General features: G+C 41.7%; 1 protein-coding gene across 1 annotated transcript; it reads right to left on the bottom strand.

The window, feature by feature from the left end:
• Positions 1-8,551: 8,551 nt before the first annotated feature.
• Positions 8,552-20,267, bottom strand: LOC149462307 (protransforming growth factor alpha-like). Its single transcript, XM_089677126.1, has 7 exons — positions 20,246-20,267; positions 19,759-19,842; positions 17,833-17,871; positions 15,320-15,440; positions 14,182-14,325; positions 12,026-12,087; positions 8,552-8,832 (listed from the first exon to the last, which is right to left on the bottom strand). The coding sequence occupies exons 1-7, from the start codon at positions 20,265-20,267 to the stop codon at positions 8,825-8,827; spliced, it is 480 nt and encodes a 159-aa protein (XP_089533252.1). The 3' UTR covers positions 8,552-8,824.
• Between the last annotated feature and the right edge of the window lie 4,223 nt (positions 20,268-24,490).

The raw sequence follows: 24,490 nt of genomic DNA, 5'->3' as shown, positions 1-24,490 counted from the left end.
AGTGTAGTAATAACACTGTATTTAATCGCAAAAGATTAAAAACACTCACAAAGGAAGTAATAAAACAAGCTCATCTGTGTATATGAGAGATGACCAATCCTCAAAACATCCTGCAGGCACCACCGGTGGTTGGTGCAATAGCAGCTGGGCTAATGGAGATGGTCAATCCTTTAGAATGGTGGTGTTGTAGAGCCAATAAAAGGAGCTAGAGGCTCCGAGTGCGTAGCCTGACTTTCCCACGTCTGTGCTCTTCCTCCCCACTGACCCTCTTCCTGTGATGTCACATCCTGCCGGAGTGTTCCATGCTGGTTACTAGGCTCCTTCCTGCACAAATGCCACTGGATTGGCTCTACAACACCACCATTCTGGAGGATTGACCATCTCCATTAGCCCAGGTGCTATTGCACCAACCACCGGTGGCGCCTGCAGGACGTTTTGAGGATTGGTCATCTCTCATATACACAGGTGAGCTTGTTTTATTACTTCCTTTGTGAGTGTTTTTAATCCTTTGCTATTAAATACAGTGTTATTACTACACTCAGACGGGCGCTTCCTGTCTCTTTTCTTCTGTCCCTGCATACAGAGCTAGCTTGCTTCGAGGATGGCTGCCATCTTTTTTTGCTAAAAAGATTCCAGGCAAGTTGCCTGAGAGACTCTTCTAAGGACTTATTGTACACCTATGCATTTACATACCCTGTTTTAGTACTTGTATGCCAATATTGCCATTATCATCTTTTACTTTTTACTTTATAAATTTTATAATTTTTATCCTTTTCACCCTTACACTACTTTACTCCTGTGTGCCAGAGTTACCCGTTTTTACTATAGGATTTATATAGTACCAACAGTTTGCTCTGCACTTTACAAAATGGAAGCAGACAGTATCGTTACAATAGGATTCAAAACAGGAGGAATCTGTGGGTCCTTCTCATTAGAGTTGCAATCTAAAAGGAAGGGTCAAGTGATATAAAAAGGTAATAAATGTTGGGCATGAGCTGATGGAGAAAGGAAAAGTTTGGTATATTAGTTAAAGGCAGGATAGGCCTCTCTGAAGAGATGGATTTTCATGATATGTCTGGTGGAAATCCAATACAGCTCACCTTCCAATTATTACCATTCCTACAGAAAAGTATGGAGATGGTAATATCCTGTTATGGGGGTTTCTCTGGAGCACTTGTCAGGATAGAAGGAAAACTGGGTGGGACAATATACTGTCAAATTCTTGAGGAAAATCTGCTGTCAGAAAGTTGTCAATGGGAAGAAGGTTTACCTTCTAACATGACAATAACCCAAAGCACATATCAAAAATGACCACAGAGTGGTTGTAGGAGAAAAAGGTGAATGGTCTTTGCATGGCCTAGTCAGAGCCCAGACTTAAACCCCATTGAAAATCTGTGGAATGACTGCAGTCCACGAACGGTCATAATCAAATTTAACTGAACTTGAGCAGTTCTGCAAGAAGAGTGGGCAAATATTGCAGTTAGTAGAGACACATCCCAACAGACTAAAGGCTGGAGTTAAAGCAAAAGGTGGTTCAACAAAATACAGACACGAGGTAATCCTTTTTCCAACTTGGCTATTCTGTTTTTTAAGTTTTTTCTGACAATATTTTGGGTGTTTTTCACTTGGATGTTATAAGTTCCATTAAGTATATACAGCTGGATAAAACAAAAACTGTGTCTGTCTTCATTTCAGGCTGTAAAGCAACAAAATGTGATTATTTTAAAGGGGGTGATTTTTTTTTATACCCACGGTATGGCAGCCAATGGTGGCAATCATGGTTATTCATGAGCATTAGACCACAAACGTTAGGGTGAAGAGCTTGGTTTGTTTATTTACTGCCTTTTTTATTTAGAGCTTTGGATAGAGCAGCCTTTCTCAACCAGGGTGCCTTGAGGTTTCTTCAGGGGTGCCTTGGCAAAATGTCTAAAAATTGCCAAAAACTTGTATACAAGCTAGCCAGTGGAACAAGCCTCACTTTTAGTTACACAAAGCCACAGGTTTTCATTGTGACCCATTACAACCTTCTAGCCGCCTGCATCCTGACAACCAATGACATCAGTTGATAAGGAGGATGTCAGCTGCCTACACAGCTTCCTAGTTTGACCCTCCCCTGCCCCTCTCCATCGGTGCTGGGGTCACATTCGCTCAGTGATAGAGAAAAACTGAAGGAGAAGAGAAACACTGGAGTCTGGAGTACTACTCAGTACCAGTGTGCAAAAGTGTTTGCTTTGGAAGAATAAATTACCTCTAATGTTGGGTGTCCTACATGTGTGGATGTTGCTGCGTTATATAAAACTATCAGAATAGTTTTTAACATTTTAGAATGAGGTGCCCTTTTAAAATGATGGACAGTCTTGAAGCACCCCATTTTAGAATGGGGTGCCTCAAGACTATCAATAATTTTATAGGGTGCTTTGGGACTGTCCATAATTTTAAAGGGTGCCTTGACTGAAAAAAGGTTGAGAAACACTGGGATAGAGTGATGAAGAATAAAAAACAAATTTTATAATTCACAAGAACAAGAATAGAAGAGAGAGCTTTTCAGTTGGGACCCCTGTTCCAGTGACAGCTGCCTTACAGGGGATTTCCTTTTACTTTCTGTTGTGTCTCTGGGACAGGAAGTGGTGGGAAATCCCCCATCAATGGGACACAGACAGAAACAAAAATACTGATAGGACCTTTCACCATTCATCACTCTTTCCAAAACAAATCAAAACCTTTTGCCTTTAGATATAATTTAATATTTATTCTTTCTTGAATCTTGGTGTGCTTTGTGTATTTCTTCAAGATCTGTGCAGTAATCCAGTGTCACATTTTCCCTCTGTTTTTAATTTTTTTGGATAAAAGCGAAAAAGCTACCGAAAATTAAAAAAAAACTTAGTTTCTATTATAAAATTTTGCAAATAAGTAGTTTTTCTTCATAAAATTTAGGCCAGAATTTATACTGCTTCATTTTTTTGGTAAAAATAACTCAAATCAATGTAAGTGGGTGTAAAATCACCAGCCAGAAATGAAGACATGCACAGTTTTTGTTTTATCCAGATGTATTTAGATGTTACCTATAACATCTAAGTGAAAGATATAACACTAACATGTCAGGGAAAAAAAAATCAAAAACAAACTCACTGAGTTGGTAAAAGGATCACCCTTTGTGTCAGTATGTTGTTGAAGCACCTTTTGCTTTAATTCCAGCCTTTAGCCTGTTGGGATGTGTCTCTACTAACTTTGCACATCCAGACTTTGCAATATTTTCCCACTCTTTGCAGAACTGCCCAGGTTCAGTTAAAGTTGATGGTGACTATTTATGGACTGCAGTCTTCAAATTGTTCCACATATTTTTGATGGGTTTAAGTCTGGGCTCTGACTAGGCCATGCAAGACCATTCACCTTTTTCTTCTTCAACCACTGTGTGGTAATTTGTTCTGTGTGCTTTGGGTCATTGTCACGTTGGAAGGTAAACCTTCTTCGCATTGACAACTTTCTGGCAGAGGGCAGCAGATTTTCCTCCGGAATTTGACAGTATTTTGCCCCATCCATTTTTCCTTCTATCCTGACAAGTTCTCCAGACCCTGCTGCAGAGAAACACCCCATAATAGGATATTACCACCTCCATGCTTTACTGCAGGAATGGTGTTATTTGGATGGTGAGCTGTATTGGATTTCCGCCAGACATATTGTTTAGTGTTAAGGCCACATAATTCCATTTTAGTCTCATCTGACCATAACACCTCTTTCCATATGGCCTCAGAATCTTCAAGGTGCGCTTTGACAAAGCTCAGCCATGACTACATGTGGCGTTTCTTGAGGAATGGCTTTTTTCTTGCAACCCTTCCATACAAGCCACATTTGTGGAGAATTTGTGATATTGTCACATGCACACAATGACCACACTTTGCCATAAATTCCTACAACTGCTTTAGAGTTGTTGTAGGCCTCTTGGTATGCTTTCTGACTAGTTTTCCTCCTGGCTCTTACATCCAGTTTGGAGCGACATCCTGATCCAAGGAGGGTCTCTGTTGTACCAAATCCCTTCCACCTCTTAATAAACTTCACTGCTTCTAAGCATTGAGAAAGCCTTTGAAATTTTTTTGTATCCTTTTCCTTACTTGTGCCTGTCCACAACTTTATCAGGTAGATCTTTTGACAGTGCCGTGCCACCCATAGTTGATTGATTGCTTCAGTTGTGCTACCAGGGACTGAATTGCTCCAGGAAAGCTATTTTCATGATCAGCTAATCAAAATGACCACAGCTGAAAATCATATGGCTTTGTGTGCCATTGAGAAGGTGATTAGCTACACCTGATTGAGTTTACATTTTTAGGAGGGTGGTAATCCTTTTTCCAACTCAGTGATTCTGTTTTTGGATTTTTTTAAAAAAAATTCTGACATATTGGTGTTATATCTTTCACTTGGAAGATATAAGTTGCACATAGAGACACATCCCAAAAGACTAAAGGCTGGAATTAAAGCAAAAAGGTGGTTCAACAAAATACAGACACAAGGAGGTGATCCTTTTTCCAGCTTGGCGAATCTGTTTTTTAATTTGTTTCTGACAATTTTTTGGGTGTTTTTCACTTAGATGTTATAAGGTGCACTGAGTAAATACAGCTGGATAAAACAAACTGTGTCTGTCTTCATGTCAGACTGCAAAGCAGCAAAATGTGATTATTTTAACCCTGTCGGTGCCAGAGCTGTTTTAGTTTTTTTTTACACGTGTATAAAAAACAGTAAATTGAATACAAATACTTACCATAATTTTCCTTTCCTGACGAGCTCTATGGCAGCACATGAGTAGGGCATCACCCAACTGTGCTGACATGGAGCCATCGGGAAAATGGAAAATTGAATACAAATACTTACCGTAATTTTCCTTTCCTGACGAGCACCATGGCAGCACAGCTGGGTGAAGCCCCCCCCCACCCCCCACGCTGTGCTGACATAGAGCCGTTAAGAAAAATATTTTAGTCCTGAAGATTACACAAAACTCCCAAACCTTATATATTTTCTGAAAGGAGATACCCTAGAGAATAAAATAACAGTAGTTCTAGTTTTAAAATAGAAAAGATGAGGTTTCAAAGAGTAAATAGATACCCAACATGTCAAACCTTAAATTTGTGTGTGCCCGTGAAATGACGACAAACTTCTATCCTATATTTCCTTTAGGCAATGCTTCAAAAGCCCCTACAAGTCATCAATTTAGTGTTACAGAAGAGGCCTTGTGCTAGAATGATTGCTCTCACTATGCAGCGATATGTAACATGTATCGCGATCGAGGTTTTCACACATAGGCGCCCCCGACGCATACGATTACGTTCGTGCAGGCATATATATGGGGGTGGGGGTGGCCTCAACATTTTTTTGGGGAGGGATGTTATGTGCTTGGGTGTAGGTTTATTTTTTCGCACTACAGTGCCTTTAAAAATTATTCATACTCCTTGAAATTTTCCACATTTTGTCATGTTACAACCAAAAACGTAAATTTATTTTGTTGGGATTTTATGTGATAGACCAACACAAAGTGGCACATAACTGTGAAGTGGAAGGAAAATGATAAATGGTTTTCAAAATGTTTTACAAATAAATATGTGAAAAGTGTGGCATGCATTTGTATTCAGCCCTGCATATAGACTAAATATATATATATATTTTTTTTTTGCTGAACTTTTTTTTTTCATCACATAGGGGACACAAATTCCCCTATGTGATGATTTTTATTTATTTACGATTCTTCTCTTTTATACCCCACATGTCTCTTCTGGGCTCCATGGAATATACTGCATTGCAGTACATTCCTCCCCGACTAGAACAGGAACAGGGGTGATCCGGAAGTGACATCATGTTGCTTTCCAGGTCATAGCAAGAAGGGGAGGAGAGTGGACACATCCACTCTCCTCCTTCCCCTCCACCCGCTGGCACCCGTCATGTCGGCCCTGGGCCTGCAGATGAGCAAGCGGAGCCCAAAATACATGGCGGGGGGTGCCGTTACCGGGGGTGTATGGAAGCATCTTGGCAGGCAGGAAGGAAGCCACTGAAGTCCATGTAAAACTCCCTGCTATCAAGTCAGTACGATGTACGGACTTGGCAGGGAAATAGCTAACGGGGGGGGGGGAAGATTCTTTTCTATACCCACTATAATCTATGGGAGCACTGTGATGGGGGAAACTAATTTATGAGGGTACTTGATGTGGCAACTAATTTTAATGGGGCAACTAATCCACAGAGGCACTGTGATGGGGTAACTAACCTTTGGAGGGACTGTGATGGAGGCAACTAATCTATAGGGACACTGTGATGAGGGCAACTAATCTATAGGGACACTGTGATGAGGGCAACTAATCTATAGGGACACTGTGATGAGGGCAACTGACCTATGTGGATACTGTGATGGGGGCAACTAATCTATTGGGGCACTCTGTTGGCCTATCCCAGCCTATTCCAATGTTGATCCCTTGCTTCAGCACATTCTAAATCAGTGATCCACAGCTAGTGAAATGAGAGAGAAGTGGATGCCTTGATCTATTTGTTATTGGTCAGTGACTGAAGTTGGTGTCAGTGTACTGAAGCTGTGGGATCAGCATGACAGCCAGGGCCATAGATAAAAGGAGGTCAAAGGGGTCCAATCCCCTCCCCCCCCCCCCCCCATCCTTCAATTTTGCTCATGACTTGCTTCCTTTAAAGCTGAAATCCAATTAGTTTACTATATATATATATATATATATATATAAATATAAAAAACACACCAACACATCATACTGTAAAGCAATGTGCTGATCTAAACTGAAAATCAATGAGCTAAAAAAAAAAAAAAATCTATGCCCGCAGGAGCTTCAAAATATGGCTGGGTTTTTCCAATGACTGAAGTGTTTGTAAAAGTGCACTTGTGCTTTATTACAGATGCTTTAACCCCTTTATCACAAAACAAATTTTTATGCCTGAATCAAATTTTGGTATTGTGACAAACCTGCAGAGAGAGCACAGACAGACAATACAGATCTCAACCTGCAGAGCATTTATTGGGGTACTTTGATATGCAGGAGGGGTGCAGTAAAAGTTGGGGCTACAAATGACAATCAAAAGGGGACCAAGAGGCATACAGCAAGATTATGGTATAACAGTATGATCCAGCTGTGGATGGACCGAGGACAACCATGCCCCTCATGACAGCAACAGAGTAAAGCAAGGATAAATAGTTCACAGGGAAGCAATATGTCACAGCAAGTAGGAATTGTCCTCAAGGCAGCAATATTGCTTAGCAAGGAGGAATAGATCACAGGAGAGCAATATGCCACAGAAAAGAGAAGCAGTTCTAGTCCTCAGGGCCGTAATTTGGTAAAGCAAGGGGAAATGCAGAAGGATTACAGAACTCATGCTGCAGCAGTCCCAACTACCTTGAGCGGTAGTCTTGGCAGAGGGAGGTTTGTACAAGATAATCCACAGAGGTAGATCTGCACAAGAGAAAGCCAAGTTCCAAAAAGGGGGACAGGGAGTCTGGGCACTTTAGCCCCAAATTGGTGTCCAGCAGGTGTAGGCAGAGGGCAGCTCCTGGAAGTCTGACATTAGACTTAGCTCCTCATAAGAACAAGAAGCCAGAGGTGAGCTCTTTGGCTCCAGTGAGACACAGCACAGGAAGGACAGTGCACCATGCTTGCCAGAACCATTGCCACTATCAAATCACAGCTGGTGAACCAGAGGAGAGAAAGGGAATGGGGCTGCTCCACCGCAATGTGTGAATGGACACACAGAGCGGTGGTTTGAAAGAGAGGCCACTCGGGTGCCCTCATAGCACGCAGCTTGCTCTGGGGCACCCAGCCAGAGAGGTCCCAAGAAAGAAAGGAAAAAAAAAAAAAACCGACTGGCTGCTCTGTGCAAAAGCATTACACAAAGCAGGTAAGGTTTGTTACTTACAAACAAACAAAAAAAAAATTGCCTTTAATAACATTTAATACCACATGCCTGGACCACTATTTTAACTCATGCATTTAATAATTTACTTCCTTTTGTGAATTGACTAATGCTTTTTCATGGCTAAATGGTTAGCCCTTTCACCTGGCAGTACTGGGGTCTTTGTAAAGCATTGCATAAATTGATGGCGCTATACAAGTACCTGTAATAAATTTAAACAATAAAATGCAGTGTTTACCAAACTGCATAGTGTATTTAAAATTTCAGGATCGCATGCAGCATTAAGGGAAAATGTGTCTGGACACCTAAATACAGCATGCAACCTGCTTTAGTGAATGGAGCCCTTTGATTCATAGAATGAATTCGAACATTGAGAAAATCCTCCTTGGCAAATAGGAAATTTCTAATTAATTTTTGTATGTTTTTTGCATCCATGTTCTGCTTTTCCACTCTCATTCCAGCAGACAACACCAACTGAAGTTTCAGCTGCATGTAGGAGATGCAAATGTAAGTACTCCTTTTATTTTTTATTAGTAGTTCAGCATTGTGTAATTTAAAAAATTACTTTGCAGTAAAGTTTGACATGCAGCTGAAGTTACATCGTCAGGTGTTAACAGCACAATCTTAACAATGGAATTATACCGTGTTGAGATGCCGTAGATAAAACTTTTATTTAATATATTAAAAATAATTTAAATAAAATAGTCACAGTCCCATTGGCAAGTATTTTTTCCCAGTCAGATGGTAGTTTTTTTTTTAGTATACAACATCAACTGGAGTGCAATGTTGGGGCACCATCCAATTGAGCTTGAAATCATTTACATTAAAAAAGAAAATCCATAAAAATGTTTTATACACAAAGGATAAAATACACATTTCTGCTCAAGCTTCTTGTTTGTTTTTGTGTATGAAAAGATCTTCAGAAGTCTAGAAATTAAAAAAAAAAAAAATTATTAAGTTAGAACCTAACCACAGCATATGTTCAGTGAGTACATATTTTAAATTACAGTTAACACCAACTTAAAAAATTTTAATAAAAAGCACCACATTTCATGCATTAGTGAATACAAGAACATGATGATCAAAGCCAAACTTCAGCAAAATTTATTTTATCTTTTAAACAGAAAAAGGGAAGATAAAAAATCCTGTAAAGCATGTATGGTGTGTCCCTACCATGGGGCGAGGACAAAGGATGGGAAGCTACCCTGGGTGCAGATAAACAAGGGGGCAAAGAATGGAAACTGTTGGCACTATATAAATCCTGTATAATAATGGAAATAGGGTGGTGCACCCATACTATGGCATATATTAACAGTGGGGGAGGGAGCACAATTCTGGATCCTTGCTCTGGGTGCTGGACGACCCTCCTAGTACTGCCCTACTGGAAAGATGTGATGGGAAAGCTCTTCAATGGAAAAACGACTGCAACAAAACCTTTTCAGATTACAGTCCCATCTTGTCCCAGCCACTCTCCTCTATCAGACAAAAGTGAGGTGAATCTCCCAAATCAGGTCAAAACAGTACAGCAAAATGTGATGGACAAATAAGAAAGAAGTTGGGCTTCAATCCTTGTGCACTGGAAATGTAATATTTGTGTATATCAGGCATGTCCAAAGTGCGGCCTGCGGGCCATTTACGGCCCGGGGGTCGGTTTAATACGGCCCTCCAACAGCCCTCCCTGCTCTGTGTAATGTGGCCCTCCCTTCTATGGCAGACAGTCTTCTGCTTGAGAGCAGAGGGCAGTGGCATGCCTGACTGCGGCACGTTCTCCCTGGTCTGTGTAAATGCGGCTGTTGCACGGCCCTCCCTTCTGTGGCAGACAGTCTTCTGCTTGAGAGCAGTGCGCATGCGTGACTGCGCCGCGCTGGGAGCCACAGAGGGCGGTGACGTCAGGGCCGGGCTTCCAGCGTGAAGTGTGTTTCTCTTCCCCTCCCGGCTGCCAAGCAGAGACTTCAGCTCCAGCTACCTTTTTCACCCTTCACATTAGTGCAGGTAAGTTTTTTTTTTAAATTTATTTTCAATACATTGTGAAAACTCAGCTGTCAGTTGATCTTAATATTATGAAATGAAAAGTATGTCGTTTGCAATTAACTTGGCATAAAATAATTTGCATTTAATTGTAATGGTTTAAAGAATGTTCGGAAAAATGTTCGGCCCTCCACCATGTTCACTTCATCCAATCTGGCCCCCTTTGAAAAAAGTTTGGACACCCCTGGTGTATATGTTCTTTATTAGGGGAAAAAAAAAAAACCAACCTCGAGTATGCAAAATTATGTACTAAATATTCTGTATTTTAGGCAGCTGGTGGAGCTTTTATCCCAGGCATCTTATAAGTCTTGCCCATTTTGCTGAAGAAAAATGTTTACAGAGCTCAATAGCCAATCTACACATACAAATTGAGCAAGGCACATTATTGCTCTGAATTTACTTCCTGATGGCAACAATGGTGGGTCATGCCTGTATGATGTAGTACGACAGCCACTAGCAATAATTGCATGTTAAATCCAGTAGGCTGGTTATATTCAACCTGCCCGTTCATGGTTCAAATCTCAGCTGGTTCCTGCTTAACCGGCCAAGATTTGAACAGTCTATGGCTGGCCTATGACACAGCAACATTGAGTATTGAAGGCTTGGTTCAGTGTAGACCTTTTTATGGCTTTAATTTACTATGAGAGTGTAGCAGGAGATATTAATCCTGTCTCATGGCTGTGATCTGCTGACTGGCCTCTCCTGTGTAACCTGACACTTGCCCTGACACAGACAAAGCAGTGAGGGATTTCAGCCCCCCTTTCTCCCTTAGACTGTAAGAGAGAGAGAGAGAGCCAATTATAAGAGCCATTAAAGGAGCCAATGACAAGGACTCTTTCAAGCAGGAGGTGCAGCTGCAAAGCATTGTGGACGATGGAGTTTTGAACAGAAACGGCCTTATAGGCTGATATGGAGATAGAATAAAAATAAAGAACTACGAAAGCCATCATGCTTAGGGAGAGGAGAATGAAGGGATCCATCTTGGGTTTCTCCTGAAGGAGAGGGAGATTGCATGTGGCAGGAGAGAGATTGGACCTGGAAAAGAAGTGCTTTTGGGCAGTGCACTGGATGCTTGGTGATCTGGATCAGACAAAGGAACATCCAAACTGAAAGAAGTGGTCTACAGTACAGTGCCTACACTGACAGTGTGAAGTGCTCATCGTGAGGTGACCAGAGGAATCTGTCATTTCCAGGACGATCGTTTGGGCTTTTGTCACAGGATCTGGTGAGAGGGATTTCTCCCACTGTCAGATGACAGGAACATTGCACACATACAGAGACATCATACCTTGCTCATATTCACCAGGCACTGGGTTGTGTAGATGGCCCTGCTGAACAGACACCGTGTTCACTTTGCTATACAAATACTGCCACAGGATTACAATTACACTTTAAGTGTTTAAGGAGTTTAAGTGCACCAACGAAAGTGGCTAGCTGAAGATCCCAACATTCATCCAGTTACAAAGACTAAAGTTACTGGTGCCATACGAGCACGCGCATGCGTAGTCAGGCCTCTATATTGCATGGTGTGTGAGGGAATAGCTTTACCTTGAAAGTAGCTATTAAACATCAGTTGGGTACAGTGTTTTCCTATTGAGGTCATGGTGTCGGGGGTTAGAAGGGAGAAGTCTGACATAACAGAGTCATTCTTCTGCTCTCCTTCTGCTTGGACATCATGGGGCCCATTTTATGAAGAGGAGTTAAATCCACTTTGAGGTTGCCATTTAAGTGTTTGCCTCTGCTCTTGGGGTTATTCATGGTTGGAATCCCCTAAGAGCAGCCTGAGTGTAAAAGTGAGTTATATTGCTTTCTGTCACAGTATTTGTTGTTCTCTTGATTCTCCTAACATATACCTGTTGTTAATGTTTATTACTTCCCATAGAGGTCTACAGTAAAGCTGATCTCTGTGTTTTATTATAAAGTGTGTGCTTTTCATTGGTCCTTGCACTTACACTATTGCCAGGTGTGCCAGTGTGGGCTGAGACAGTTCTTGGGGTTGAGAGGCAGAGTGGCGGAGTGAACAAACTTAAGCAGCCCCTTCGGGGGTACCGCTACAAGAGTACAATACCAGTCATGATCCTGCCACACATACCATTAAGTTGCATATTCTTCAGGAGGGTTAGCCTGTTTCGCTCTCTTCTTTTTCTGCAGAAGCTAAAAAACAAACATTTGTAAGGGTCATGTACTGGTACAGAAACAATCTTTTGTATGATAATCTAGTCTGGCTATTGCAGTACTCCATGGAGGGAATTAAAAACAGTTCATTGATGCATGATCCATGACTACAAACATTTGTCTCAGCCCCAACTGCCTTGCCAGAAACCAAAGAGGAAAGATGCAGCAACAATTCTGAAGCTGTATAAACTAGTGCAAGTCAGACCTAGAGTGGCAAGGTTGGAAACATTCAGAACGCCTGAGAACTGTTTTGGTTAGGTATACACTGCTCATCTTTGTCACCTTCCAGAATGCTAGTTGCCTGGCTGCCCTATAGACTGAATGTATACAGTGACTCAAATTGCTGAAGGCAAAGAATTTGCATTTCACTGGGCACATACTTGTTCTAGGTTTTTGAAGTGGAGCCCCACAGATTAATGTGTCACCAGCCTCAACTAGCCTGGCAAATTATACAAGGCTGTACTGGTTTACATTCTGTAGCAGGCTTGAGGTTTATTTCCAGTTCAGCCTTGGTGCACAACATGTCAGCTTAAACTATTCTATAGGGACACATGAGTAGAGTGATTTTGGCAACATTGGATTTAGTTGCAAAGTTACACCAGTAAAAGTAGAATACTTTGAAATTTGATTGAAAAATGTTTTTTTCTGTGTGTATGTCTGCCTGCCATTTTGCGGAAGCCCAGAACCCCTAAACAGCAGAAAATCTTTAGGCTGTCAGCAGATTGGCCTCTAGTGGCTCTGATTTTTGGTACAAGGTCAAAAAAGGAGCGCAAACAAGTGCCTTTACTGTTTAAAATCCAGTAATACATTGTCTTGCTCTGCACATGCTCAGTTGCTGTCCACTTTTAGGCACTGTACCAAATATTTAGAGGCCGATTTCTTAACAGCCTAAAGATTTACTGCTCCTCAGGGGCTCTCAGCTTCAGCAAAGTGGCAGCCTCCTGCAAGAACAAAAAAAAAAAAAAATCCCAGGAGCAATGCTGGAGGCTATTTACAGCACACACCTAATTTTGGTAGCATAATTGATAATGTGGAGTGTAGGTTTCTTGATAAAGAACATTTTTTTCCTTTTTTAATCAAGTTATAGGTAAAAGTTCCACTTGAAAAGCCACCCTAAAGTGTACCAAATTCAAAACAAAAAATGTAATCTATTGCAGCTTAATCTGTGGCAACTGCATGGTTTCTTTTAAGCTTCCTTCCCCCTCCATTTTTACACGTGATCAGGTAAGTAACATACTTCCTGTCTTGGAGGGGTTACTCATTTCCTTACCCTTTGGAGGGGCAACATAGCTACCCATAGACAGCACTGTCAACCTATGGAGAGGTTAGAGTTCACCTTTACACAAGTTAAAGCCCAACTCCAGCTAATAGTTTTAAATAGATAGTTACAGAAACCATTTTTCCCAAATGAATAATAAGAACCTATGCCAGTGCAAAATGGTTAGCTTCAACCCTCTGATGCTTTTGCTGGACAGCTTGGTTAGTTGAAGGAATTTGAAAATAAAATTAAAAAAAAAAAAAAAAAAAAAAAAAAAAAACAGGCTTCAACTTCAAACACACACAAAAAAAAAAAAAAAAAAAAAAAAAAAAAACAAACAACACACACACACACCACAACCAAAAACAGCAATGCAGCCACCACATCCAAGGATTGGTAAACTGCAATATTCCAATTATGGGGTTTGGGTTTAGATACATTTGCATCAGTTTTTTTTTTTTATACGTAGCTCATCATTTTTCCTTTATTTTCACCTGGTGATCAGTAGGTCTTCTTTTTCAGCTTTCCTCAACAGACCAAGCTGTCAAGCAAAAGAGCCAGTAGGGCTGTTGAGACAGTCTTAACTTTACTTCCCCTATTAACACCAATGTACTTCACCACAAAGAAAATTTGAGGGAAGAAACTCTATTATTGCTTGTCCCTAAAGAAGCTGTACAGCTGTGTGGCCAGTGTTATCAGTGAACTAACAACCCAAATCACCCTACAAATGAAGGGGGAACAGGGAAAACAGTCATGAACATAGCTCTAGCAAATAGTAAGTGGAAACAAAATAAATGTTCACATTTTACACTTACTATATCACAAGGCATGTGCTACTTAGGATTATTATAGCCAGAAAGGTTGACAGTGCCACCTCCGGGAAGGAAGGATGACCAGGAGTCTTCACCTGCAACAGATCCACATGCTCGCAGCGAATGCCTCTATAGCCTTTGAAGCATCTAGGAAAAAAAAAAAAAATCAACCTGAGGATAAATCGTACGTATCAACGTGTGTATGTATATATATATATATATATATATATTCAAAATATTGTATTTGGTTAGAGGCTACACAGCCACTCATCAAAACTCATAATTTAATGGAGAATGCTTAGTGTGTGCACAGGTCTCGTCAGGGATTGTGTAGCCTCATCTCACTGAGCTCCCTGCCGAGACCTGGAGGCATACTTCAAGCCTTGTTTCTTCATCCAAATGCCAGAAGGCCCCAACAGGCAAAGCGTTGGCATTTATTGGTAGCGGCAAAGCTTGCCCACCCTTTCCTTTCCAACACATTTCTTTACTAAAGTAGCCTGTTACATATGGACCAAAAGGAATGCCTGGGAAGGTGCAGGTAAGCTTTGACTGTACGAGACCTTTGTCTTTTGGAAAGGTCCAGCATTTGGGCACAACCAATAGTAGCAGTTTTATACAGAGTGTCAGACAGTTTTAAAGCAGACATTATGTCAAGAATGACAAATGCTTCTAAGTATGTATTCTCCTGTCTCTGTTAAATCTGTTTCAGAACAGAGGGCTCAACCGCAAACATTGTTTACATGACAGAACATTATGAAATTGTGTATCTTTTCAAGGTGTCTTTCAGGCAATCCTTCTCTAATTAAAAACACAGATACTGGGGCATTCAAACTGCAGCAATCACTGATTGAAATAAAATGGGTCTGGTTCCATTGGAATATTGAACTTAAAAATAAAACTTAAAACAGACTTCACTGAAGGCCAAATCAGTTCTCTGCCACTGTAGATCACCATCAAAATTTGTGTGAATATGCTATACTAGACTGAAGGTCATTGTTTGCCAAGGCTAGTTTGTGTAAACCCTGCAGCAGCATTGTAGCAGGCATGATTGCTTTCCATGTCCTAAGTCCAAAACGTTGTGCTCCAGAACAAACGAATGTCACCTGGACACATGCAGTGCAATGTACCTACATACACTTACACACAAGAGGCCTCCCACTCAGATAGAAGGTATCTGCATGTGCCGTGGTAGCAGAAGTCGGAGTACGTGTCTGGACATACAACAAATTGTGTCCGTGTTGCTGCCTCATCAAAGTAAGAAGCTGAAAGAATAGAATATTTTCAATATCGGACACAAACAGAACATTGTACATATGGGTTGTTATTTTTACACAAACTTGCAATGTGGCTGAAACTATCAGATTCTAATTAGACACTTTCAAACCATTAAAGCTGAACTCCCATTTCTGATACCCACCCAGAGGATCTAGCATTTTTCTGTATTCTGCCACCGCTTGGTCCTACACTAGTGAGAAATGAACTAATCAGTTCATTGCCGCTTCTCCATTTTACAGGTCAGAACCTGGGGGAAGGTCAGGACCTATACAGTAAGTGTTAACTGCTGCAGAGAAAAATCAGGTCTCTGGCTGTTTAGTGTGACAGAGCTTTGTAAATCTAAGAACTGAATGGAGGGAAATACAAATACTTGGCAGGTAAATCAGCTGTCTTCACGGAGTTCAGCTCTAAAGTACAATTAGAAACAAAAGTCTTTAGTGGAGAGACATTAGAACCCCTCTGTCAGTTTCTATTGTGGTCTGTGCCCCTGTTCGGAAGATTTAACCTCTCCATTTGTTATGTTTACCACTATTATTGAAATTGGAAGAAAGTCCCAAAATTCTGGGATTGTTCCCAGAAAAGTAAAGTAATGAAGACACCAGTTCTGGTGACCTGGGGGGGGGGGGGGGGGGGTTGCAAGGGGATCACGAGAGATTCCCTTCATTTTAAGAGATTTCTGCTCACTTTTTTGGTTTTGGGACGGGAAGTGAAGGTAAATCTCCCCAATGGGACACAGACTGACAGGGGTTATAACCCTCCAATACTCTATCCGCAATGGGGAAAAAAAAAAAGAAGCCTACATTATGTAGTTCTATAACTGTGTGGCCCAGGCTGAGGAAGGAGTTAATAGTTTTATGTCCTTTTCTCTGGCTTTTTGGGCCCAGCTTACCCACCCTGTGGATATATATTATGGAGGGGGGGGGGGGGGAGGGAAGGAGAGAGCGGTCTTGTAGAAAATGCTTTGAAGCTATGGAGGTGGACTGCTGCACCCTGCAATCTTGCTGAAGATACCATATTTCAGAGCCTGCCACTTGGGGACTATGCTAGTCGTGGACTTTTACAGTAGAATAGGCGCAAGGAGGAGTGATCGCTGACAGAATAATAAAACCACATAGTAATAGTCCCAGTTATTATGAACAAAGTCCATCCATGGGTGAGATTTGTTCAGAGCGCAAATGTCCATCCACTTAGGGTAAACCTCTTGTAAGGAATAGAAGCAATCTCCAGTCCATGCAGAAACTAAGGGAAAATTAAGAAGCGCCTCAAAGTGTAGATGTGATAAGAGTTTATTATTAAGAATAAATTGGCAACTCACATAGTGGGCAGAACAAGGCATATCAATCTGTCACTGGGAGGTCACGCTCCAGTCCTCAGTCTTGGCTTTCCATCTCTTCCAGCCAGCTTCTCTGCCACCAGAGAAGTGCTAATGGCGATAGCTTGCGGTGACCTGGTGATTGATTAGGATAGGACTTGTTCTGCCCACTATAAGCAAGTTGCCATTGTTATTGTTTTTAATAATCTTATGAGGATCTTCTGTATTTTCCATTAGTTATGAACTTTTGCTTAATGAAGGTATACGTGGGCCAACTGTTTAAGCCTGGTCTGAAGTTACTTAAAAAGGGGTGCATGTTGGTTCCTAGTGTGTAAAAAACCTTAGATCAGCAAGGCACATTTGGGATATGAAGCAAGGCCACTACTAAAGGTTAACTCAGCAAGACCAGACTGAGGGGGTGCACAGACTCCCTCTCTTAGCAGTTGGTTCCCCGAATCTCAGACCAAACCAGTCTTAGAGGCCCTTGACCTAGCCACATGGTACAGGAGTGAGTAAAGAGTTGGAGAGCATGCATGAGGTCTGCACAAGTGCTCAGGGGGACCCCGTTCTTTCACCGGCAGTGAGGTGGAAGACATGTGCGGACTGCTTTGAGAGGGAATGGGCTCAGTCGTGTCCCTCCTAAATGTGACACTCCAAAGCAAGGCGTTTAAGGACACAGAACAATACGTTCAGAGGGACTCTGTACATTTACTACTGCATATAGTGGATGGCTAATCTCTAAGCAGGAGTGCCGCCAAAGGGTTGATTTCACCTCAACACAGCTTGCCTGGTCCCAGGCATTGAGGGACGCACTAACACATCCAAAAAGGTACCCCTTGTGCATGGGTGAACGACTCCACCCACACCCTGGCAAGTTCACTTTCCTCGCATCACAGCATGGTGTAGTCAAAGCGGCATGGCCAGGCCCACATTTTGCAATATAAAGCAGCAGTATACCATTCCCTTTGTTACTTGTGACTAAATATTGGGCAGGGCAGGAGCCAAAGAAATAGACATTTTAGGATTTCATGCTCCCAACTTGTATGAAATAAAAGGTCTTTACTTACAGTTGTCTGCTCCAATGCTGGAGTTGTGAGCCAAACTGACTGAAATACCTTATTGAAGAAAAAAAATACCACTATGTTCAACCATGTACATTTATAATGGAGCAGGTGATGGGTGCGGTTCTAAGGCTTCATTCAGACAGGCATGGAGACACATTTGGCGCAGAGACTGCATTTGTTATCACTCCTGCATCCGCCCTCAGCTGTGTACAGGCAGATTATAGAGGAGTTTTAAAACCTTCAAAAAAATCTTAACTCTTAAGCCTATATAGGGGGTTGCAGACAGCAGCTGCATGGACACAGCCACATGTCAAAATCGGACGTGTGCAGGAGCGGGTGCATGGATCCTAGCACAGGCAGTGCGCATTCAGATCCATGCACCCACTCCTGCACGCTTGTCAAATTTTCACATGCAGCTGCTGTAGCCACTGCTATAGGCAGCCTGGGGCAAATGCAGGTACAATAAAATGCAGCTTGCATGCAGAACGCATGTCAATGCCTGTCTGAATGAAGCCTATATATCAGACTTTCCAGCTCCCCTAGCACCATCATAGACCCTACTCACTTGGGCATGAGCACGTAAAACACAATTGTACAAGGAAGGTCTACAATAAGCTTCTTGAAAGCATCTTTGAAGCTTAAAGTAAACATGAAACCACTTTCTTAAAAACTCTTGGGATTCATATGAATGGCAAACCACGATTACAAGGCAGTTCTGACCCCTAAAGAGCACACCCTAAGAGGTTAGTTGTGACAGCATTCGGCCAATGGTTGACTAATGACTGTACAAACACCCCCAAAATGGATCAATTGGCTGTGTAGATGCTGGCGACACTTCTACGGGTTCCACACCAATGCCTGTACTTTTGGAAGGAGTTGTAAATATGCAGGTACAGTTTGGAGTGAGGATTGTGGTGAGTGGGAAAGAGTGGATTGCAGTGTTCTCTCTGCTATAAATAGGCCCCTTTGAGGCCCTGAACTTGGCTCAGATTTCACTTGCTACTTTATTACCCCAAGTCAGTGACTTAGAAAGCACTGAAGGCAAAGACTGCCAAGCCAATGGCATTATAATGTATAATTATGTACCGTATGTAGTACATCACCTCCTAACTCTGGGGCTGTTGGGAAAAGATCCAGGAAGGAGGAAGTGAAGATACAGGTCTACGCCACATGTCCTGTCCATGCTACTAATACCAGAAGACAGGAGTATGCAATTATTTCTATGTTCTAATAGTGTAACTGCAGCTCCCCATAGTTGCCTGAGTGTATTGCTGAATCCTTGTGACAAACAGTATCTCTGTCCTATTGCCATGTCATATGCACAGTGCCCAATAAGTAGGACTGTGTTCCATGCCGGTTGGGTAAAGGCTGGAGGGCCTCATCCCAGATCTTGACTTTAGGGCTCCAACACGAAGCCAGGCATTGCATCATCCTGTAGTGCTCAATGAACTACCAGGGTGCTGTTGAATGCTTGGGTAGTTAATTTATTCTTCCTTTCAGTATGTATCTTCCTGCCCGTACTAGGCACAAGCAGACAGATACACTGGCATGTCTGCAGGAGTCCTGCATGACACCTGCAATCAGCTTTCCAGGCATCTACTAAAGAAAAAAAAAAAATTAAAAATTGACTTTTTTACCTGCAAAAAGATGTGCGTTTGTTACTCTTTTTTAAATAAGAGTGAACTTATCCTTTAAAGTGACTTTACCACTCCCATTAAGATCTGCATTTAACATCTCAAACTTGAGCAGATAGGTTCTTTAAAGGATTCACAATAGCGGGTAGAACACTTAGGAAACAAACACCTTGTGAAGGCTTGTTGTACACACTGCTGTCCTGCAAGCTAAAGTTCATATCCAGACATTCATTTGTCAGTAACAGTAATATGAAAGACAGAATTTGAGATAGAAAAGAGAATTTGAAAGAAGTACCTGTAATGAGAAGGAGTCCAACAAACATTGCAAACATTTTTCTTTGGCTGGAACCTGCAAAGCATACAACTTGTAGAATGGTACCTGGAATGATTAAAGCCAGTAAAAGGGCATTACAATTAAGTGAACATCTATATTGTGAGCATTGCTCAAAATATATAAAAACATTTTTTTTGGTTCCAAAACACAAGATTTTCCCTTTGTCCTACAGGCTATTCTGTTAAAAATCAGTACATTGCAACCACTACACGTGTTAAACCTATAAATAAAAATCTTACAAGCAAGTGATGACTATCACAATAAGAAACAGAAGATTACTCAGCTGGGCCACAAATTTTAGAAGAGAGGAGAGGAAAATCTCAGCCTGGTCTCAGAATGGGAGAGATGGTGTGCATCCTACAGCAGCAAAAACTGCTAATAGAGAAAAAAAAATACTTGCAAATTGGTTACAAAGGAGACAAACTACAAATCATCCATACCAACCTACTGCTGAAAACCAGACACCACATTCATATAATGCAAAAATTACCTTTACCTGCCTACTTATATCAAGTCTTCAAAAGGTAAGTGACACCATCTGAGTATGATAAAGCTCTGCATGCAGTTAACCTTGTAAGTGCTGGGACAACCATACCTCTATTTAGATTTTTTTTCTTCTGCTTTTTTTCTACTTGGAAATGATGGGCCAACAAATTGATGGCATAGCTTCCAACTGTTCCTCATTTGGAGGTCTTTCTCTCTTTTAGAACCAAATCTTTTATTGTTCCTTAAAGTGGTATAAAACCCTAACTACTCTTAAAATTGTTCCCTCCTCCTACAGATCCTGCATAACCTGTACAAAAACTATCTGAATATGTATCTATTTTCAGTCTGCTCTGGTCCAGTTGGTTATGTGATCCTACAGCTCTGGGTAAAGGAGCACTCAACAATGGTTGTGAATTACTGGAGCAATAACACCACCCAAAGGCTCCCATGGCCCAGCCATTGTCGGCACTTCCTTCTCTCCCCTGTAGTAGCCACTCACTGACACAGAGGAGCTGGAGCTGAGGATCACATGACTGGACTGGAGAAGATTAAAAGCTAAGTTCACCTTTGGAGAATGTTACATGTTATACCCACATTTAGGTTGCAGTGTATAACAAGCTCCAGCAGTCCCCCAATGACAGGAGGCGGGGTTCTCCCTGCACCCCCTGTCACTTTTCACAAATGGCGCTGCTGTGCGGTGCTCCAACCACACTGCTCGTCATTCATTCACAGAAATCTGTGAATGAGAGAACTACAAGTCCCCTCTGTCACAGTGGCAGATGGCTTGTAGTTCTCAATGAACTGCAAGGGCGCTGATGAGCGCAATTGTAGTTCATTCACAAGCCCTGCAACTTTCAGGCTGAATTCACACATAAGACAGAGCTGCCTGAGCGATTCACCACCTTGACAGCTCTGCGTTGCCGGCTGCGCTGGGGGGTAGTGTGGGGCATGATTCGGTGCATCACACAGCTCCCCTTTGTTTTTTGTTTTGAATAGACTTTATGTGAAGTGTACAAAATGTACACTTCATCCACTGCAATGTAGGGCAGTGCGCTGCCTTAGAAATACGGTGCAATTCTGCACAGTGTGCTGCTTTAAAATGCCTCATGTCTGCATTTTATAACAGCACTAGGCTGCATTGCAGTATGTAAGGAACAATTGTTTCCTGTGTGTCCCTGTGGCGACAGATGTATTATGCTGTAGTAAAATGTCTGTCACTGCAAATAGTGTGAAGTAGCCCTTAAACGGATAGTCCATACAGAGGTATGAGCTGAAAGCTGTACAACTTGTCTGCTGATCATGGGTGAAATGCTCTGCAGGATCCTGCAAAAATATGTGCATTTATTATCTTTTCCAAAAAGGTGAATTTATCCTTTAAAATAGTAATAAGTACACACAACTTTTTTATACAGGTTAGGCAGGATAGGTAGGAGGAGGGGAGAGGGAACTTTTTTAAGAATAATTAGAGTTCAACTTTTCTTCCACTTTAATTGTCCATCTTTTTGGTATGGTTTTAGGCCTCTATAAAATACACTGCGTGGGCTGCTAGTAATACGGAGTCATGTCAGAGCTGTTGGTGCCAGCTTAGCTGGTTTCTCTGCGACTGAAGTTGCCAATTTATTTGCTGTTTCACGAAGTACAGTATCAAAGGTTATGACCGCATATACAGTTTCCGGGAAAATGTCATCTGATAAGCAGAAGCGCAGTTGGCATGGTCAACTGACCGAAAGAAACAAAAGTACATTACACAGGATTGTAACCCAGAATAAGAAAACAACTGCTGCAAAAGTGACTGTAAGGCTCAATCTCAGTCTTCCAAAGCCCGTGTGCACAAAAACAGTGCGGAGGGAACTCCATAAGCAAAATATTTACAGGCGAGCGACAACTGCCAAACCATTAGTGACTGATATTAATGCTCAGAAAGGAGAGAGTGGTGCAACACCCATAAATCATGGACTATCAATCAATGAAAGACTGTAGTATGATCCGGTGAATCGACACGGTTCCAAACCACTGGGCGTGTTTATGTGTGCTTATAACTAGGACTGTCTTATGTGACTGGTAAAGAATAGTGATGGCACAATCAAGGTTTGGGAAGCCATATCTTGGTATTCTGCAGGCCCCATCATCATCTTTAAAAATTAGAGTCACTGCCAGTGCTTATGTACAAATTTTGGCAGACCATGTGCACCCCATGGTGAAGACACCATTTACCAAGACTATAATGCTGTAATTCACACAGCAGATGTTGTCAAATTGCGGTTTGACGAGCATACAGACGAAGTCTCGCACCTTCCCTGGGTGCCGCAAAATCACAGAGCCCCTTTGGTCAATTTTGGAGAACAAGGTTCGGGCTTGTCTTTCGCCTCTGGCATCTCTGCGAGAAATGTAATGATTTTTGCATGAAGAGTGGTATTAAATTGCATTATCGACCATCCAAGATTAATATTTGTCAATTCCCAAAAGAATTCAGGCCATCTTGGATGTAAAATGCGGTCCAACAGCATATTAGGTAACGATTTCTTTCGTGGTGTTTCCATCATTTTGTCCAACCCCTGTGTGTCTTATTTAACTACCAAAAGTGATTAGTATACTTAACTTTTACCAACCATTTCATTATTAAAACTGGTATTTTTAACCACATCCCCACTGCCCTATAGCAGAAATAATGCTACAGGATGGCAGGGGTGTGCAAAATCATGTATATATACATGATTTTACATTCCCAGGTAGGAGGCACACGTGCACTCTTCCCGTGCCGCCGTTCGCGGCCCCCGGCTGTCAATCACCAGGTACCGGCCAGTGATTAGTCGCCGGCGCCCGGTGACAGGGAGGAGGACTGTTTTGTTTACTAACAGTTCTCCTCTCCGTCAGCTCGGGCACACTGGACAGCACAGCCATCCAGAACAGTGTGATTACAGTGAAACACACTGACACAGCCCCCTAGTAAAACACTCCCACACACAGTTAACCCTTTGATTGTCCCTCATGTTAACCCCTTCCTGCCCAGTGCCATTAGTACACTGTCAGTGCTTTTTTAACACTTATTACTGTATTGGTGGCACTGGGGATGTCAGTGACACCAAGTCAGTTCCCCCCAGTGTCAGAATGTCTGCTGCAGTCCCTCTATAAGTCGCTGATCGCTGCCATTACTAGTAAAAAATGAAAAAAAAAAATCACAGTATATTTACCGCCATTTGTAAACACTATAACTTTCTCGTAAATCAATTAATTTACACGTATTGGGTTTTTTTTTAGCAAAGACATCTAGCAGAATACATTTTGGCCTAAATTTATGATGAAATTTGATTTTTTAAATTCTTTAACTGGACATGTTTAATAGCAAAAAGTCAAAAATATTGTTTTTTTTCTCAAAATTGTCGGTCTTTTTTTTTTATAGCGCAAAAAATAAAAAACGCACAGGCAATCAAATACCACCAAAAGAAAGCTCAATTCGTGGGAAAAAAAGGACGTAAATTTCATTTGGGTGCAGCATTGCATGACCACGCAATTATCAGTTAAAGTACCGCAGCGCCCTAACACAAAAAATGGCCTGGTCGGGGCCAGTGATTAAAGGCTAGTATTCAGATAATTGGTAAAAAGAAAACAATTTTGGATTTATCCAATAATATTTTGTATTTTTGTTTGTCGCTGTCTACATAACTTGTGGGGTGTCCTTTGCCTCCATACCTTGTGCTAAAAGGCACCCCTCTTTCTCATATCAGAAAGTTTGAAGGTATGGTGGATGGGAGTGGAGTCCATCACATGTATTTGCATGGTTTCAGAGATTTTTAGACTTGAGGAGGAATGGGATACTGGCAAACAAAAACAATTGTTATCCAATTAGGCATAAACCTCCCACTCCCATCCTGCTTCAGTTTTGTATAAATCAATATAGGAGTGGATCATGAACATAGAGGGGTGGGACCTGCATGAAATTGATATTACAGTAAGTACAGAATCAAATGTAAACCAGAGACAACAGAAAATCCAACAGCAGACAAACTAAAGGGAGGGCAAGTCCCAGAGAGATCAAAGCTTAGTCTAGAACAGCGGTCTCCAAAGTGCGGCCCAGAGGCCAGATTCAGCTCTTTCCTTGCCTTTATCTGGCCCTTGTGGCACTATTCCGTCCACTGACACCAACAATGGAGCACTATTTCTCCAACTGACACCAACAATTGGACACTATTCCTCCCACTAACACCAA

This window comes from Staurois parvus, unplaced genomic scaffold (genome assembly GCF_062004578.1).
Source record: "Staurois parvus isolate SC_StPar_1 unplaced genomic scaffold, SC_StPar_1.0 ptg000177l, whole genome shotgun sequence".
NCBI classification, from domain to species: domain Eukaryota; kingdom Metazoa; phylum Chordata; class Amphibia; order Anura; family Ranidae; genus Staurois; species Staurois parvus.
This window is presented reverse-complemented; position numbering and strand designations above follow the sequence as displayed.